The 17,827-nt window shown below is 37.4% G+C and overlaps 2 protein-coding genes across 3 annotated transcripts; both read right to left on the reverse strand.

Annotated features, from left to right (window-relative positions):
• Nucleotides 1–903: 903 nt before the first annotated feature.
• On the reverse strand, nucleotides 904–7,261 carry prrt2 (proline-rich transmembrane protein 2). The gene is made up of 5 exons (XM_028477061.1): nucleotides 7,041–7,261; nucleotides 5,556–5,840; nucleotides 4,390–4,688; nucleotides 4,184–4,313; nucleotides 904–3,291 (listed from the first exon to the last, which is right to left on the reverse strand). Exons 2-5 carry the CDS (start codon nucleotides 5,782–5,784, stop codon nucleotides 3,275–3,277), a joined length of 675 nt encoding a protein of 224 aa, XP_028332862.1. The 5' UTR covers nucleotides 5,785–5,840; nucleotides 7,041–7,261; the 3' UTR covers nucleotides 904–3,274.
• A 973-nt stretch (nucleotides 7,262–8,234) lies between these two features.
• On the reverse strand, nucleotides 8,235–17,541 carry kif22 (kinesin family member 22). Of its 2 annotated transcripts, none has more exons than XM_028477060.1 (13): nucleotides 17,410–17,523; nucleotides 17,037–17,252; nucleotides 15,956–16,083; nucleotides 15,674–15,822; nucleotides 15,140–15,349; nucleotides 13,118–13,514; nucleotides 11,902–12,019; nucleotides 11,548–11,668; nucleotides 10,766–10,946; nucleotides 10,068–10,156; nucleotides 9,762–9,959; nucleotides 9,029–9,088; nucleotides 8,235–8,351 (listed from the first exon to the last, which is right to left on the reverse strand). In XM_028477060.1, exons 2-13 carry the CDS (start codon nucleotides 17,222–17,224, stop codon nucleotides 8,322–8,324), a joined length of 1,869 nt encoding a protein of 622 aa, XP_028332861.1. In that variant the 5' UTR covers nucleotides 17,225–17,252; nucleotides 17,410–17,523; the 3' UTR covers nucleotides 8,235–8,321. The 2 variants fall into 2 exon arrangements, with proteins under 2 accessions (XP_028332861.1, XP_028332860.1); XM_028477059.1 differs by having other exon boundaries at nucleotides 8,236–8,351; nucleotides 17,037–17,231; nucleotides 17,410–17,541.
• Between the last annotated feature and the right edge of the window lie 286 nt (nucleotides 17,542–17,827).

The raw sequence follows: 17,827 nt of genomic DNA on the forward strand, positions 1-17,827 counted from the left end.
TTCGCTTTGGAAACATGACTATACTTGTCATAGCTGTTCAGCTAGGTTTTTACTTAAAAACACTCTCCATTCTTGGTAAAATGTGAAGATTTCAGCACTACAGCAAGCCACTGAAGTTTAAGATTTTGAAAATTCACAACAACTCATCCATATGTTCTACAGATTTAGAACTTATATCTAAAATTCAGCCCCAATACCAAATAAACTTTTGTACATTGAAACCCATTACAAATTTTGACTTTTATCACTGTTTTTTTTCTTATATCCTCCCAAAATGTTTGCTCAATTTACACCAAACTTACTACAGCACATCTTCAGACTGTCCTACACAAACCATCTGCACAGATTTTTTGATTCATCAAGAATTGAGCTAAACAGTAATGTAAACACATACTTACAAATTACATTTTCAATTTTTTTAGTAGAGGAGTTGTGGTAGATGATGTTTGAAAAACTATTTCAATTTTATGTCAAAAACTGAATTATTTGCAGCATTTTGAATTGCGCTCTCATGCGAACAATGGAGAGATGACATTTTTAAAAATTGCGTTGTAACCTATGTTGCCAATACATCATTGTTTAAAACAAATGACAGGAAAATCGCCATGCTCTCTGGATGCAATATATGTATTTTTTTATTTTTATATTATATATATATATATATATATATATATATATATATATATATATATATATATATATATATATATATATTAACACATGAAATTCTGACTGCTGCTTGAAATCTGCTGCTGTCTTGTTTGGCCTAAAATTGCTATAATTATCCTTTGAATTTCAAAGCGTTTACCCTAACCTTCTTAAAGATATGATGAAGGGAAAAGTCTTAACACTTCTGATACTGCCTCTTAACATGTTGCCAGTTATTTTCTATACTACCCCACAATGCTGCTTTAATTTCTCTCCATAAAACAAGACTGAAACCAGGCCACATGCATTGTGTCTTTATTAAGAATGTGCTGCAGATTTACACTCCCTTAGTGCCAGCTTTGCCTTCGTTTTCATCAATCGTCGTTCACTAAATAAAAATCCACAGCATGCCAATAAGTAGAAATACAATGACTGCCAGCACCTACGATAGATAATGTTATTTCTAACTCCGATTAACTACAGGATGATCACATTATTAAGAATAACACTTGAAGAATACAATACCTCAGATTACAGTATTATAGCAAAAGAAAGAAACGTATTTGCAGTATTCTTTACACAAGTTATATGCAGGTGAGGCTTTGCAATGAAAGACCTGAATATTTGGATTTATCTGTACATGATTCGTGTTTCAGATCACAGTAAAACTTTTTTTATCTGTTCTCCATTACACTTGAGATCACAGTGAGATTTGCATATGATAAGGTTTAATTTATTCAGAAAACTGGTTTTCAGAAAATTTACTTTGATCTTCTGTAATGTTTGGAGTGTCAATTGCCAGTCTTCTTCAAAGGTGTGTGAAGAAGACTGGCATAACATATTATTCAAAAAGAAGACAAAAAGAACTTTCTGGAATTATGACACGAAAGTCAAGGAATCATCAAAAGTGATTAGCAGACGCTTCTGAAGAAAACTGACAGTTGACAGTCAAAACATGTCAGGAGATCAAAGTAAATTTTCGAGAAAAAAAAAAGTTGTCTGAATAAATTAAACCTTAACATATTGTTCAAAAAGGAGACAAAAAGAACTCGCTGGAATTAATACGCAGAAGTCAAGGAATCATCAAAAGCAATCAGCAGACGTCTCTGAAGAAGACTGGCAGTTGACAGTTTAAACATGTCAGGAGATTAAAGTAAATTTCCTGAAAAACTGTTGTCTCTGAATAAATGAAACATAAACATAATATTCAAAAAGAAGACAAAAAAACTTGCTTGAATTATTATGCCAAAGTCAAGGAAACATGAAAGCGATCAGCGGACGCCTCTGAAGAAGACTGGCAGTAGACAGTCGAAAGATGTCAGGAGATCAAAGTACATTTTCTGAAAAACAGTTGTCTGAACAAATAAGACCATAACATATTAAGAAAATAATCTTGCTGGAATCATTACGCAGAAGTCGATAAAACTTCAAAGGAAACATCAAAGTGATCAGCAGACACCTCTGAAGAAGAATTGAGGTTGACAGTCGAAGCATGTCAGGAGATCAAAGTAAATTTCCTGAAAAGCTGTTGTCTGAATAAATGAAACCTTAACATATTATTCAAAAACAAAACTTTCTGGAATTAGTGAGATTTACAGCTGAACAACAAATATTAAAGGTTAGTTCAGGATATACAAGCAATATCATACCAATATTAGTCAACCCTATTTGATAGTTAGTCATACCATTGCTACACTAATCTTTTTAATTTTCATTTCCAATCGGAAAACCCTGTCAGAACCAGTTTTTTTTTTTTTTTTTTACAAGTTTACCGATGACACCATTGTGTATGTTAAAATTAGCAATTCACTATCCAAAGATGCTGCTGGCTCATGTAATTCACCACAGTCTTTCTGCGACGTGTGCCACATCCTTCATCGCCATCATGCTACAAAAGTGTTTGCGAAAACGTGTTTTTAAAAACATTATCAAAACACGACGGCTTTTCAAATGAAAGGGTATGAGTATAGCTTCACTTATACAGTAGATGGTGCTGTGCTACAGTGGGGGAGGCCTGCACCATTTTCTGCTCACAGTGGTGTCGACGGGGAAGTTCAGTAGAAACAAAACACGGCGTTTAGAGTCTAGTCCTCGCCAGTGTGTTGATTTTCCTCTAAATCTCTATTATTTGGCACGCGTTTTGAGAATAACCATTAATCCTTTCGTTCTACCACCTACAGCCAGTCCTTGATAAGATTCTCTGTTATTCTCTCCACCCCCTACTCGCTCAAATCTCACATGCTCAAGGTAGGAGGGCATTAAAGAGTTAGAGAGTCAGTGAATCAAAGTGTTTCTTATCTGTGAGGGGGTGCTATGCTGTGAATCCTTGGAGGAACTGAAAGGGATTTCTCTGCCAACTTGACGTCCAACATGTCCAGTAACGCTGGGATTCTGACGAATTAGCATCTTCCAGAAGAGTCGTTTTAAATGTGTTGGTCTCACAGTCTCTTTGGACAAAAACCTCCTCCTCAGGCACAGAGCTGCAGATTTACTATATTGTATTTAAGGAGATGTGAAACGATTAGAGGTGAAAGCGTTGTGTAACTGGTACAATTTGTCACATGTCCAGGTGGGCAAAGACGAGGCGGTGCAGAGGTGAGAGCCAGACGACACCCAGGGATAAAACTCAGGTTTTCACATTGACTAAAAGAAAAAAAGGAAGTATATTAGCCAGAGTTATATTTTCAAACACACATAAAACACATTTTTAGGATATCTCACACACTTGGGTCTCAAAAAATTGGGAATTTTTTACCAATTGTTCCTTAATAATTCAGTGGGAATTTTTTTTGTTTTATCAGATGAATACTTTTTGAGATATGGACAATTTAATGAGAGGGGTACAGTATGTGTTGATTTTTGCGGGTCCTTACAAAATAATTCTGTATGTTAATTCTACTACAGCAGGGGTTCTCAACCTTGGGGTCAGGACCACATTTAGGGTCATGAGAGACACTAGGAGGGGGGTTGCCAGATGCCTTAAGAAACCAAGAATATTTTCTGAAAAATTTTAGGCCATTTTTGCGCATTTTTTACCATTTTTTTTGCAACTACACCAAACTTGCCATATTTTAACCTATTTTCATCACATTTTCTTGCCATATTTTTATTCCTTTTAATGCATTTTTGCTACATTACTCCCATTTCTGCCACTTCTCCATTAAATTTCAAGGCCATTTCTGCACCTTTATTCCACTTTCAAGGCATTTTCAGCTCTTATAAACCCATTCCACCACTTTTCCACCTTATGTCACATATGTTGTCACTTTTAACCTCTTTACACTATATTTCATGCTTATTTTTGACAATTTAACCACATTCACAATATGTCAAAACGTAAGTTTAAACTAATTGTTCCTACTTTTTAAAATTACACTACCCCAAACCACCCTCCTTCCATTTCTAAGATAATATTGACAGTATGAACCCTGTTTCTGTCTCTAATTTGCAACTATTACACTACGATAGACAAGAAGTCAGTGTTTACAAAACACACAGCTCCGGCTTTGGGTCAAAGGTCAGATCTGGGACTCACTGGCTAGGTTGACAATGCAGGCGATGATAATAACCGCCCCTCCCACTAGTGACACAATGGACAACATTTTGGCCACTCGCCCCAGACGCACGGCACCGTCCAGGTTTCCCTGCTCCAGGCTGTTCTTGGACTGAAAGAGAAAGAAAACCGTTATCAGATCAATACTTAAAGACTCATAACAAACAGAGAGCGACGGATGCTCTCACCATGACGGAGTAAACAAATCCAACGATGTTGATTGGCCACACAGGACAAAAGCAGGCCAGCACGGATAGGAAGAGGTAGTCTTTGATCTTGGTCCGATCCAAGGGCGGGTTGGTGGCGATGCTGGAGTGGCGAGAAATGGACGGCCTGGGCGAGAAGGCAGTGTAAGCGATGGAGCTCGCCCTGCTTCCCTTCCTGGTCTTACTGGCGTGATGAGGGTAGGAGATGGAGTGCTGTCTTCTAGGAGGGGATGAGATGACTGGAGAGGAGCTTTCAGCAGGAACCGGATGAATTCCATTACCTAACGAAGATACAAGTACAAAGAGGTTAATGTGTGACTGCTTATACCAGATATGAATATTTGACTTTTCCACAGGAAGGCTGACTAAGCAGCTTGACTCCGCCCACTCCCCCATCACATCTATTGAAGGTCAAACTCAGTAGGGCTGGGCGATATAAACCAAAACTCAAAGCTCTATATTTTTTCTCAAAAAGGCAATATACGATATAATTCTTGATATTTTTAACTCAAAGACCTTTTTTCTCTTTTTTCTTTTTCTTAAAAAACCCAGAAAACAATACGAAACTCAATAAAGTATTTTTTCCATTTTTTTTTTTATTCCCCTTTTTCTTTTCTTTTCTTTTATGGTTTGTTCTCTTTTTTCTGCCTTTTTTTTTTTTTTTTTTTTAAAGAAAAAGGTCAATAAAGTATTTTTTTCTCTCTCTCTTTCCATTTTTTTTCCTCTCTTTTTCTTAAAAAAACAAAGGAGAAAATGCAAAACTCAGTAGTAGAAGTCTTTTTTCCATTTTTCTTTTTTTTTTTAAATCTTAGCCATAAACTATTCTGAGTTAAAATGCCACACAGGCACATTTATTATCAAACAGCTTCACAATATGTGCCACGTTTGGCTTTTTCTCCTATATGGGACAGCACGTGTGAGTGAGTTTTGTAGTGTGGCTTGTTTCAATCAGTGCTGCATCTAACTGTGATTTTTGCAATATTCTGAGAAGTAGTGAAAACAGCGACTCCTAAAACAAGTGCTTTAACACAAAATTTTAAAAATATATTGCTAGAGGCGATATTGTCATTTTCTATATTAGCAATATAAAAATCTCGATACATCTTGAATCTCGATATCTTGCCCAGGCCTAAAACTCAGTCACTTACTGTTCTTCAGTTTCTCGTTGATCACGATGACGAGTTCTTCTTCGGATTTGCTGCGAGGGGGCCCTGTGGAGGGGGGGCGGGTGCTGCCATGGATCTCCTCTTCACTGAGCAGTGGGCGGGGCACAGAAACGGGGCCGTGGCTCATCACTGAGGCTTCCTGGTCCAGCAGGGACGTCGGATGTTCATCCTCGGGCCAAATGCTGGGAGGTGGCATCGTGTTTGCATCCATGATGTCAGCAGAACCAAGATTCTGTTTGAGGTTGTGTCCTTTACCTTGGGTTAACCCTACCAACCAAAAAAAAAAAAGATATATTATTGTTAGTAACAGAGAACTGAGTACTCAAATACAAGTAAAAAGAAGAATGTATAAAATAAAAGGTTTGTCAAAATGTACTGTAAGGTTTTCTTTCTCTCCCTTTACTTTCTTCCTTCCCAGATCTTTAATGAACAGCTTTCGAGGGAAGATAAAAAGAGTAATTCTATTTCTCAGTGTATTTTATTCTAAATGGTCACTTCCTGCAACCAGCACTCAGGCTGTTCACAGGCTGAAATGAGATTTTAAAAACCACAGAAATAGATTAAAAGTTGCAAATTAGAGTGACTAAAAAGTAAAAGAAAAAATGATAAATAAAAAAATTTAAAAAAGGGGGTTCAAAGTGTCAATATTATTGGCTTAAAAGTGACAAACTGTGAATATGGTTAAATTGGCAAAAACATGCATGAAATATGGGAAAAGAGGTAATAAAGTGACAATAATGGGTCAACATTAGGTGGGAAAAGTGGTGGAAAGGGCTTTTCAGTGCCGAAAAGGTCTTCAAAGTGGGTAAGGCAAAAGAAAGCAATTTATTACCAAAAATGCATTATATTAGCAAAAACATGGCAAGAAAAAGTGATGAAAATAGGTTAAATGATGGCAAGTTTGGTGTTGTTGCAGAAAAAGGTAAAAAATAAAATAAGCAAAAAAAATATTCTTAGTTTCTTGAAGGCATCCAGGACTCCTTCCCAATGTCTTGCGACCACAAATTAGCTCCTGACCCCAAGGTTGAGAACCCTTGGTTTAATGACACCTTTATGGATACACATTAAGGTATTACTGCAGCTTCCCATTCTGCATTAAATGACTGCCCAGAGGCTAAAATGTCCTTTATATAAAATGTATTGGACAGTCGGAGTTTTTCTTTTTAAAAAGCACGTTTACTACACGGATTTACGCTATAAATGTTATTTTGATCCTGCTACACAGTGATTTGTAGGCACTGCTGTTTGCTCTCAGGTAACAAACACAAACACAAAAGCAGGTCACAATGACACAAAGGCAGGGCACTGGGCAGATGGAGGGATGTGTGCACAACAACCTGCTTTAGACCATGGAGGAACAAAAGGATGGAGACAAAAGGCAAAAGAAGGGTGGATTCATCGTGCTTAGAAAAGAATATCAAATATCACACGTCATGCACGTCGTGTTTTCACTGCATGCAAACTGACCTTCCTTTAGCCCACAATGATTAGCTTTACAACAACATGGTCGGCCTCAGGCTCTGGTGGATGAAGAAACAAAGTAGGAAAAAAAATCAAACGCAATCCAACATTTGTTAAATGAGGAGGACGTGATCTCGGGAAAAACGTCAGTAATCCGTGCGTGGTGTGCGTATGCGCGTGCAGCTGCTGGACGGGACTGTTGGACGGGACTGTTGGGTGCTGGCGGTGCGCTCAACTGGATGATGGATGGAGGGAGGGGTGGGTGCGCGCGCGCGTGTGTGATTTCACTTTCATTCCAGTGTACGTGCTGAGTGGAGAGGAAGGTGGAGCAGAGTCTTCCTCACCACACCAATAAACATCCAACAGCACTGAATATTTCATCCAACGATGCTGCTGCACCATCACAGCAGGACACACACACACACACACACACAGTTCAATTACATCTTTCAAGTACAATGACGTCTTCGATTATCTATATTTATTTACAACTCCATAACGATTACTGCCTTTTTCTTTTCAATTACAATTAAAATGACAAATATTTTCCTCCTGAAAGTAAATTACAACTTAATTCTCACTAAAAATGTATTTACTGAGCCTGAAATAAAAAATGTATTTGTATCATTCAATTTCTTTCTCATCTCTTGGATTCATTGTTATTAAGCTTCCTTATCCATGAAAATATTGATATTAATAGCATTTATTTGGGGGTATCTGAGCCTTTTTTGTGGTGGTATACCCCTGAATTTCGAGTTTATTTAAAAAGTAATTAAAAAAAATTGTAAAATGAGAAGGTAGTGGGAAAACTTGATATGAAACATATTTCAATAATTGTTAACTACATATTGTGTAAGACAGAACTGTAACATGGTTCCACAGGTTTGTAAATTGGCATGAAAATTCTATAAATTTTTTTTTTAATAAATTACCTGAATAATTTACAATTGCAGCAGAAACAGCTATTTTCAATTACAATTATGTCATAATTGTAATTAATGATCAATTACACAATTCCAATTGTAACTGATGCACACGTCCACCTGATTGTGGCGCTGCAGGCTCACACAGGCATGAAGAAGATTCGTCACTACAAAAACAAACAAGCAAGCGTTCAATAAAAAGTCATTAGAACTTTATTAAAAACAGCAGCAGTGCGCCCCCAGGCGGAAAACGGCGGCAACTACAAAAAACAACAATAGCATAAAAAGAGGAAAACAATAGGTTTTGGTTTAAAAAGGGAAATTACATGCAATGATTTAAAAAAAAAAAAAATGTTGAAACGCATCACTTTCCCATGGCACTCAGGATGTTTGCCTGCAAAAGGAGGGGAAAGCATGAATGAATTAACACCACCATGATAAATATTTCTTTGCTGGATGCAACATCTTAAATGAAAACTTAAGTATAATATTTATGAAAACAGAAATTATCCTTTATTTAACCATCTCAGTCATATTGAAATGTAATATTGCTTCTTCAAAAATCATGGGAAAGTTTAACAAAACAATAATAAAAAAATAAAAAAATAAATTCGCATTCAGAAAATAAATAAATTATATACATTTCAAACCACACTCGTACACTTTCAAGTGACTCAACCATTGCCCAGTTCCTCTAATATTCCATGACATCATTTAAAATTAATAGGATCTAAAAAATTTATTTTTCCTTTCCCCAACACCGAGACAAGGTGTAGATTTGTCAATATCCACTCCTTGCCTATTGTCTTATGTCTGTGTATAAATTGTTTTCATCAAGTCTCTATGTTGCAATATAAAAAAATAAAATAACTAAAAAAATAAATGAAAATAAATAAATTAAAAAAAAAAAATCCCAATATAGTTTTCGTATTTTATTAAAAAAAAAAAAAAAAAAAAAAGTGTAGTTCACTAAACTACTATTTTGATATAAAAAAAGATGTATATACAATTTTTTTTTTTTTTTTTTTTAAAAGGGTCAGTTGTCAATTAGGAAAGAAACACCTTGCCCACCTTCATAAAAGAGGAAAATCTTTTTTCCGTCATCCCTTCAACCTTTTTCAGATCTTCCACCTGTTGAAAAACAAAGGTCATACTGAGCATTAAAGTGCGTTCACACCAAATGCGACTGAAGCAACTGCAGTCACTTCAATCACCCGTGATGAGTCGCTTGAACATAGTGGCACTTTTTGTTCGCTCCCTCACTTCATCGCTCCAGTGACATTATGACCAGGAAAGTGTGTGTGTGTGTGTGTGTGTGTGCGTCTGCAGAGCCAGTGACAGGGGAGGGAGAGGGATGATCACTTCTTCTCCGGCCGTACTTTTCCAGCACTTATAGGCAGCGCCGCTTTTACGGTTTAAATGATCAACTTACGGAGTTACTAAAGGATGAGTTCACCTAGAATGTAGCCTTAATCAAGAAGTTAACCACTTTAATTTTGCCCCGGTAAATTGAGGAAGCGTACAGAAGAGTGCAGAGGGAGGGGCTGCGGCTGCATCGGCTCTACAGACAGTGATGGCCGGGGGAGTTGACGGTTGAAGTCGCTTAAAATTTTCAAATTTATCAACTTTTTTAGCGACTAGGTCGCGCAGGACCTAGTTACCAGAATCACGCAAGTCGGGTTGCTTGAAAGGAGGTCGCATCATTTACATTGATTTTGAATGTAAGCTAGTCGCTTCAGTCGCGTTCGGTGGAAACGCACCTTTAGGAGCGTTATTTAGTGGTGTCACAGGGTAAGGTTTCTACCTTAGTGAAGTGTCCATGGATCTCCCTCCAGCCCAGAATCAGCTTTGCCTTTTTGTCACCGATCTGCTGCAGGATTTTCAACTCTTTGATGCTTCCTGTGTTTAAAACGCTCAGGATTTTCTCTCTGGAGAGTTCCAGCACCGACGTGTCCAAGTGAGACTCCCACGAGTTCATCAGGTTCTCTTTTCCATCCGGAGGCTGGGTGGGAGACATTAGCAATAAGATTGTACAGGATGAAATCATTTTAAACTGATGAAATACAGGTTGGTTGAATGATGGATGCACTACAGGACCTCTGATGCTGACCTCAACCACATCTGAAAGCTTCTCTTTCTTCACACACACAGATGGTTTCTTGACAATAGCAATCTGATGGAGAGGCTGGAGCTGGGACACTGATAAAGGAAAAACAACAAAAAACATCAATTTGTGTAGACCTGGTGTGTCAACCTCGAGGCCCGCGGGACAAATCCTGCCCGCTAGGAGATTTAGCTCAATATAATCATCAACGATTGTGTAAAATTGCTTTAAAATGTTTACGGAAATTGGCTAGCAAATTTAGGAATTTTGGAAGTAAAGGTCCTAAAACATTACAGACGTCTGATACTTATATTAAATGAAACTGATATTGTAAGTGGGTTACACACAATTTTCGAACATGCAAACTCAAAAAAATCTGGATTTTTCTGGTTTTGTCGTACAGTTGCAGGGGATTACAATTAAATGTTTCTCACAATTTGCTTTGATGTAAGAGTAATTAATAGGTTGTGATTCCATAATACAGAATCAGTCTATTTCTCTAAAAAAAAAAAAAAAAAAAAAAATTAACTCAGCAAGCTCCAAACCTCTGATTATAGGGCTTTAAAAAAAAAGTATAAATAAATACATTTCTACTTTGAATTTGAAGGTTCATATCATTCACATTGAGTTATAAAACTAGACCTTGCTTTTATGAACTTAGAGGCAGATAATCCCGCCATCTCTCAATATTCTCTATTTCCTACCTTGTAGAGGTTGGACTACCGCCTGCTTCCTGGTAGTTTTGGTGGCGTTGGACTGTTTCCTCTGCAGGGGGGCAGTGCTGTTCTTGAAAACAGGTTCTGGTTTTTCCGTTGAAGTCTCTCCACTCCTTTGACTAAACAGTCTGGCCTTACTCTCAAACTCCTTCTGCTTTTCCTTCAGCTCCTGAACAAGAACACAGAAAGAGTTGGTTATAGAAACTCGGTGCATAAATCTCATGGATAAATGGTAGTTTACAACACAAAATGCAAAAAGATTTAACATTAGAAATCCACTTATTCCAGTAGCTCAGTCAGTTATAGGCCTGTACAATATTATTTAATGTATGAGTTAAACATTTCATTTATTTCATATTGTGCATTGTTGGAATGTCAGTGCTAAATACATATTTTCATATTTCTACATGATATATTTTAAGCATTTATATTAATTTATACAATTGCAATGTTTGAAGTTTAGTGGTTAGCACACATTCAGAGCCATAAATGCAATAGGACCAATAATTTCTTTCGGTATTTTTAATTTCTCATTTTCGGTTTTCATCTTCGGCCATATTTCTGACTAAAAACTTTACAAAAATCCTGTGCTGGTTTAATAAATGCTAAGAGAGGTAAATTTGTCTCCCGTGTCAGAATACAAATGCTTCATATTTAGAAACAGCGATCACGATGAAAAAAAAAACAAAGAAAATGTGCATCTAGATTCATCAATAAATCTAACTGCAGCCTCGTTTTTAACTAAATGATGTTTTTTTTTTCCATCTCACCTGGATTTCTTTGCGGGACTGGGTCACGTACGTCATCATGGCGAGACCATCTTTGTCCTGGCAACCCATGATCTGCTTTTCCAGAGCTATTAGTCTGTCCATGACGGATGGCTCTGACAAACTAAGAGGAGCAGAAAGAATTACCGTAAAGACGATTAAAAAGGTCAGACAACTTGTACTCATCAAATGTGATTAATGACAATGCATTGCCTACACTTGACCAAGCAACACCGACTAAATCACTGACATCTTTAAATGGGTTCCATTTATGACATTTTTGTCCTGCTAAGTTAATTACCATTAATCAGGAAAATATGCATGTTTACATGTACGACATTTTTTTTTTATTTTAACCTGTGATGTCCATGGGGCGAGGAGCTCTCCTCTGCTGTTTTCCTCTCATCCTTCTGTTTTTTCTTCTGTGGCTCGGAGCCAGAAACCTTCGTTTCGTGATCCTCCCTGGATCGCTTCACTGGAGATGAAGGCAAGAGGAAAATTACCAGTTTAGTATTCAGTGCACTTGAGCAACAGTGGAATGCCTTAGAGCATTAAGCGACTCAGACTAAAAAGGCACAGCAACACTTAAGGCTGCAGTAGCTGAACTAAACCCGACAAAAAAGCATAATGTGCAAAAATTCTTTAAAAAGCAAAAACCTGCCAAATAACGGGAAATCAAAAAATTGCAAAAATGATAATGGATGTTGTGCTCCTTGATGGGACAGGGGCATCATATTGAAAATGGAAAAAAAATTTGTAAGCTAAGAATTCATCGTAGTCCATTAAATGAAATGTAATAATTCGAAGATTTATACCTAACAAAATACATTTTTTGCACCATATTCATTTAATTTATTGTTCCGCCATCTTGAAATCACGTAATTAACGATGTCCCTTGGCCCCACTGCCTGTAAACATCCCATTGTTTCCTATTGGAGTGAAACATTCAGCCTGATTTTTTTAGATCGTTTAGCAAATTTTTAGGTCAATATACCAACTTGTGCTACTTTTGGTTGCTCTAAATCAGGAAAAGTCAAGATGTCGATGAAACCCACTTGTTTACTGAAAGAAAAGAAACACCCAAAAAATGACCGCAGGGGGCGACAGTTCCCATGCTGTGGTTTCGTAGTAGACAACAAAGCAGAGAAGAAGAGCTCTCCTAAGGGGCCTTTACTCTCACTTGAGAGTCATCAGCCAAGAGTGAGTGGCTGATGTTCTGATGGTTGAAGTTATTGAACTGTTTGAAGGGACCTTTACTCACTCTTAGAGAGCTCTTCTTCTCTGCTTCATTGTCTACTACCAAAGCAGGCTGAATGTTCCACTCCAATAAAAAACAATGGGATGTTTACAGGCAGTGGGGCCATGTGACATCACATGATTTCAAGATGGAGAAACACAGGCTCTAAAAGTGTAGTCCAATTTTTAAAAAATAAAATTAATATGGTGCATATTAATGCATTTTGTCAGGCATAGATCTTTGAGTAAGTCAATTTCAAAAGTTTTAGGCCACATTTGTAAAAACAGTAAATATCCCTTTAAAACTAACTAACTAAATGAGTCTGATTCCACTCACCTGACAGCACAGGCACTGCTACAGTTTCACGTGTAAATGGTTTGTTCACGATTAACTTGGATTTCGCCGCAAAGTTCAACGTTGTAAATGTGTCAAAATAATATTTGTACTCTGGAGCAATGTTTGTGATCATGACCGAATGAGCCGAGCCTCCGAGCGAGTCCTGCAGCAGCCGTGTCAGTTTACTGTCTCTGTAGGGTACGCGGCACGAGGTGCCGGAGTTAAGGGAGTCCACCACTTTGCTCAGTGTGAAAAGTGACAAATTGATGGCGCCGCTCTCCTTCAGACGGATCCCTTGGTTGCCAGTTCTGCGGTTGTCCTCGGACCCGGCTAAGTCCACCAAGTAAAGCTTTCCCGTTTGCTGTCGATGGGGCAATGTGCGCTGTGTCCGTACAACCTGAAAAAGTGGAAAGAAAAAGTCAAAAAAATAGAAATGCATATCGCCCCGAATGAAGAGAAAACCAGAAAAGCTTTGAAGAAAAAACTCAATGACCCTCATTTATCAACCGTTCGTACGTTCAGATCTGATTGTACGATGTGCGTACGCAAGCTTCGGTATTTATCAATTGTGACATGATCGTACGCCAAGATCAGATCTCACGTCAGGTTTGGGCTCGTGTACACAAATCTGAGTGGATTTGTAGTACAGAACAGTAAAATGTGAGTAAGACTGAAAATAAGTAGTAAACAAGACTTAGCTGTCATTTAGGAATAAGCAGACACATTTAGAACAGATCAAAACAGTAAGTAATATTTATTTATATAGCACCTTTCACAGACAGAGGTCACAAAGTGCTTTACATATCCACTCATTCACACATCAATGGGACAGAGTTGACGCTGGAAGCAAGTTGGGGTTCACTGTCTTGCACAGGAGGACACTACAACACATAGACCGGTATAGACCAGAATCAAACCCCCAACCTCTCAATCAGAGGACAACCCTCTGCTACCTGAGCCACGGTCGCCACTAAATGGATTATTAAAACTAATTAAAAGGAATTTTAAAAACATCCACATTCTCACTGATACCACTTTTTAGTTTTCCTTTCGTAAAATACCGTACAACCCCGCTGGTAAACGCTGCTTCCGGAGCGCATAGGTTCACCCAGTGCTAGCACATCACTGAGGGCTACACGGAGGAAATAGGACCTCATTCATGCTTTTAAATGTAAAATGTACCTTAAACTTTTACACATATGCTGTAGTATTTAATAAGTAATGTGATGAATTATAGGTGTAAGTGGCTGAAAGCATAATAAACACAGACAATGGACAACATTTAGTCATTTCTAAGGCTTTTTCTTGCTTGACGTCAGTGGGCGGGGCTTCCGAAACAGGAGGGCGTAACAAGTTAATAACAATCAAATTCTGCCGCACATTTATCAACCCCCTAACATTTTTACACTGGGTTTAGTCAAACAAATGTTTCATAAATCACACGTTGGTCCTGTCGTACAACCAAATGTGAACTCAAATTTGCACCAGTTTTCACACAAGGTGGATAAATGAGGGTCAAAATGAGAAATGAAAATGCATATCGCACCGAATAAAGAGAAAGCCAGAGAAGCAGAAGAAACGAGGTTGGATGTAAAATTATCTGTGTTCAAATTAGGGGACGGATCTGGATAAGCATAATGCTTTTTTCCGTCGCCCTTTCCGGCATGAAAAAGGACAAAAAAAGGACAAAAAAAAAAAAAAAAAAAAAAAAACAATGATGTGATTTTGCTCTGAATGTCAAATGAATTTCTGTGAATGCAACCATGTCGGAAATGAACTGAATAAATAAAATAAATAAATAAATAAAATAATAAGCTTTAGAGAAAAACAACAAAGTGTATCTCTCCTATGAAAGTCCCAGAAAGCACAGAAGTTGCCAGTTGGATTGTTGCAGGAGAGAAGTGATCTTAGCACCAGCTACCAAATCATGGTCTACTGCTCAGAGACCACGACCTGTTAAGATGCTGTTTGGACAATCAAGCACAAACATAAGATTCAAACTGATCAGACAACACAACAAACCTTTATTAGAAGGATAGCATGGCTGCGACTGGAGCGCTGGTTCAGTTTTGTAGATGCGGTCGTACGATTTAAAGTCGCAGGGACAAAGTGTTTCTCAAAATCAGAGAAAGAGGAGATGACCGTGTCGGTGAGGCCAGGGATGAGAATGTTCTTGTCTTTGTTCTCTCTGATAGGTAAATCTTGAGAGCTTGGGGACAGAAGATCTAGAACCTGGCAAAAAACACATTGGAATCCTTACTGATCAGGAAACAATTGATCCAAAGAAAGAATGTACATATTAAAATAAGTGGAGCAAAAAAAAAAAATAAACAACAACCATTTCCAGCATTTATAAACCCTTTCCACCTAATGTTTACCAGTTTAAACTAATTGTTCCTACTTTTTAAATTACATTATAACCCACCGATCATATTAAAGCCACTTTGAAGGCTTTTAAAATTTTGTATTTTCTTGTTACAGAATAAAACTACTGATCGCAAGCCTTTTGTTTAGTTGGCCAGGACATTGTTGTGGACTTTAAGCCACCTTTCCTACCTTCTCGTTGTATATTTCCAGATAGGAGATGGCAATGCTGTAGTTCCATCCTTCTTCATCTCTGGATCTGACCTGATTAAAAACCTCGCGCACAGCTCGTGGAATCACCCCCGGCTGCTCGGAACTGCCCAACATTGTGTGGGTCTTTCCTGTGAAAAAGAAAGCATTTAATGAAAATGTGTTATTATTAAATGATAAAACACTTTTGACTTAACTCACCCAAATGAAAAATAATAACAACAATTACTTGTAATATTTATATTTATCCGTGGGCCAACATACCAGCTCCTGTGGGCCCATAAGCGAACACGCTGGCATTCTGCCCATTCAGGGCATGTGATAAAATGGGCTTCACCGATGAAAGAAAAACCTCTTGCTGCGTTGTTTTCTCACCATGGAAAACGTCAAAGCTGAAAGAGCAAAAACACACAAGTTAACAGTGTTACAGCAACCCGTAGACTGGAAACACATTACAGAAACACGGGGGTTTTAAATGATCTTTTGACAAATTACTGTGTTCTCTTCAGGTAAATAATATGTCTACATTGAAGTTTATTTAAATAAGTGTAGCCGCTCAATTGAGAGACAGATGACAATGCTGCTCAGGTAGAATGTCATGAGTTTTACATTTTGGCTTTGGAAAACCAAAAATTTTATTATTGTAAAACATACATGAGTTTCTTCCAAATACTAGAGTAAAAAATAATTCGTATTTTAATTAAAAAAATGAAGGATTATTATCTCTTAAAAACATCCAAGCAAAGACGACATTCTTGTGTGAATGCTCAGGTTTGAAATCTTGAAGATTGCCAGTAGCCAAAGATATATATATAATAAAACTTTAGCTTTACTTCACAAATTTGGCAATCGGGGGGTTATAAATTTCCAAATATTTTATTGTCGACCACCCCATAACACTGGCGCCAGACACAAACCATGAGAATGACGTTTCATGCAGTCGATGTCATGCGTTTTCACAAAAGACAAATTTTAGCGATTATGAATTTAATGAATGTAATTGGCCATCAAATAGTTCTGGGTTACTTTGTGTTGTTGATATGATATTAAGAACCACTCAGAAATTAACCTACTGCTTGTAAAAAAAAAAAAAAAACATTTTTGAATGAGAAACTTTAGTCACCTTTAACTAATGATCTATGAGAAAATATTAAAATCTCTAAATGTAGAGGAGAAAAACGGTTTGTATTCATTCTTATTTTAGTTGAGGCATAGGATGCACTCAGGCATTTTACATGGCCATACGTCACTGGTACAAAAACATTATCACAGTGATGAAAACAAAACACTGCACTTAAACCCTGGATGATCAGATAAATATGTGCAGTAAAACGAGGTTTCTTACTGGTATTTAACAGTCTCTGTAGCATTCCTCCAATTAATGATCTCCAGGTTCTTGGAGTCCAGGCCTCTCACACAGGACCCTTCGGCTTTCTCGTCCTGTTTCTCCATGTAGGGTCGCAGACGGACAGCGACACGAACCCGGGACGTCTTCTTATTAACGCCATCTGAGACCGTCACACGCTGGGCCATCGTGGAGCTAACACATACACACACAGGCCTTAAGAAAGGTTTCAGCATTAATATCGAAACAGGTTTAAATCCCTCACGCGAAGCCATTTCCCGACGGCGTCAACAAAACTAAATAAATGTTAGCAAGCAATTCAACCAAGCAAAACAAGTCAAAATTAATATGAACGACTTAGTTTAATACTTACAGTACTTTATTTGTGATTATTATTGATATAGTAGTTATATCGTCCTTCCGTCCTAAGACTCCATCACGGACTCCTTAAACAATGGCGGAGGCGAGAAACACTTTTAACGGAAACCTTTTCAAATGTAGTGCACCGCAACCGGAAGTCCTTATCAACCAATCAGATTCATCCCAAAGTCTGACGTCAAACACAAACAAAATATGTACAATTTCAAAGCTTTGAAATATTTCTAACATAAAAATATAATTTCATGTGCATTTAAAAAATATATGTTTCCACGTAATATAAATTAATATTTGAGTTTTTTTTTTAGTTTACATGAAAAAACAACAAAGGCAAATATTAAAGAGAAGAGTTTTTTCTTTGTGTTATATTTGTAAAATTAAACAAATTGGCTGAACAAACATTTATCGTTCCC

Source organism: Gouania willdenowi, chromosome 19, assembly GCF_900634775.1.
Source record: "Gouania willdenowi chromosome 19, fGouWil2.1, whole genome shotgun sequence".
NCBI lineage: Eukaryota > Metazoa > Chordata > Actinopteri > Blenniiformes > Gobiesocidae > Gouania > Gouania willdenowi.

What these genes read in the sequence shown, in the direction of transcription:
- kif22 (XM_028477060.1), bottom strand. Translation starts at nt 17,224, where the DNA reads ATGGCCCAGCGTGTGACGGTCTCAGATGGCGTTAATAAGAAGACGTCC. An exon ending in ACAGAGACTGTTAAATACCA is followed by an intron (nt 16,084 to 17,036) that starts GTAAGAAACCTC and finishes TTGCTCTTTCAG; the next exon opens with CTTTGACGTTTTCCATGGTG. An exon ending in ATGCTATCCTTCTAATAAAG is followed by an intron (nt 13,515 to 15,139) that starts GTTTGTTGTGTT and finishes CCACTTTTTCAG; the next exon opens with GTTGTACGGACACAGCGCAC.
- prrt2 (XM_028477061.1), bottom strand. Translation starts at nt 5,784, where the DNA reads ATGGATGCAAACACGATGCCACCTCCCAGCATTTGGCCCGAGGATGAA. An exon ending in CAACGAGAAACTGAAGAACA is followed by an intron (nt 4,689 to 5,555) that starts GTAAGTGACTGA and finishes TATCTTCGTTAG; the next exon opens with GTAATGGAATTCATCCGGTT. An exon ending in GATTTGTTTACTCCGTCATG is followed by an intron (nt 4,314 to 4,389) that starts GTGAGAGCATCC and finishes TTTCTCTTTCAG; the next exon opens with TCCAAGAACAGCCTGGAGCA.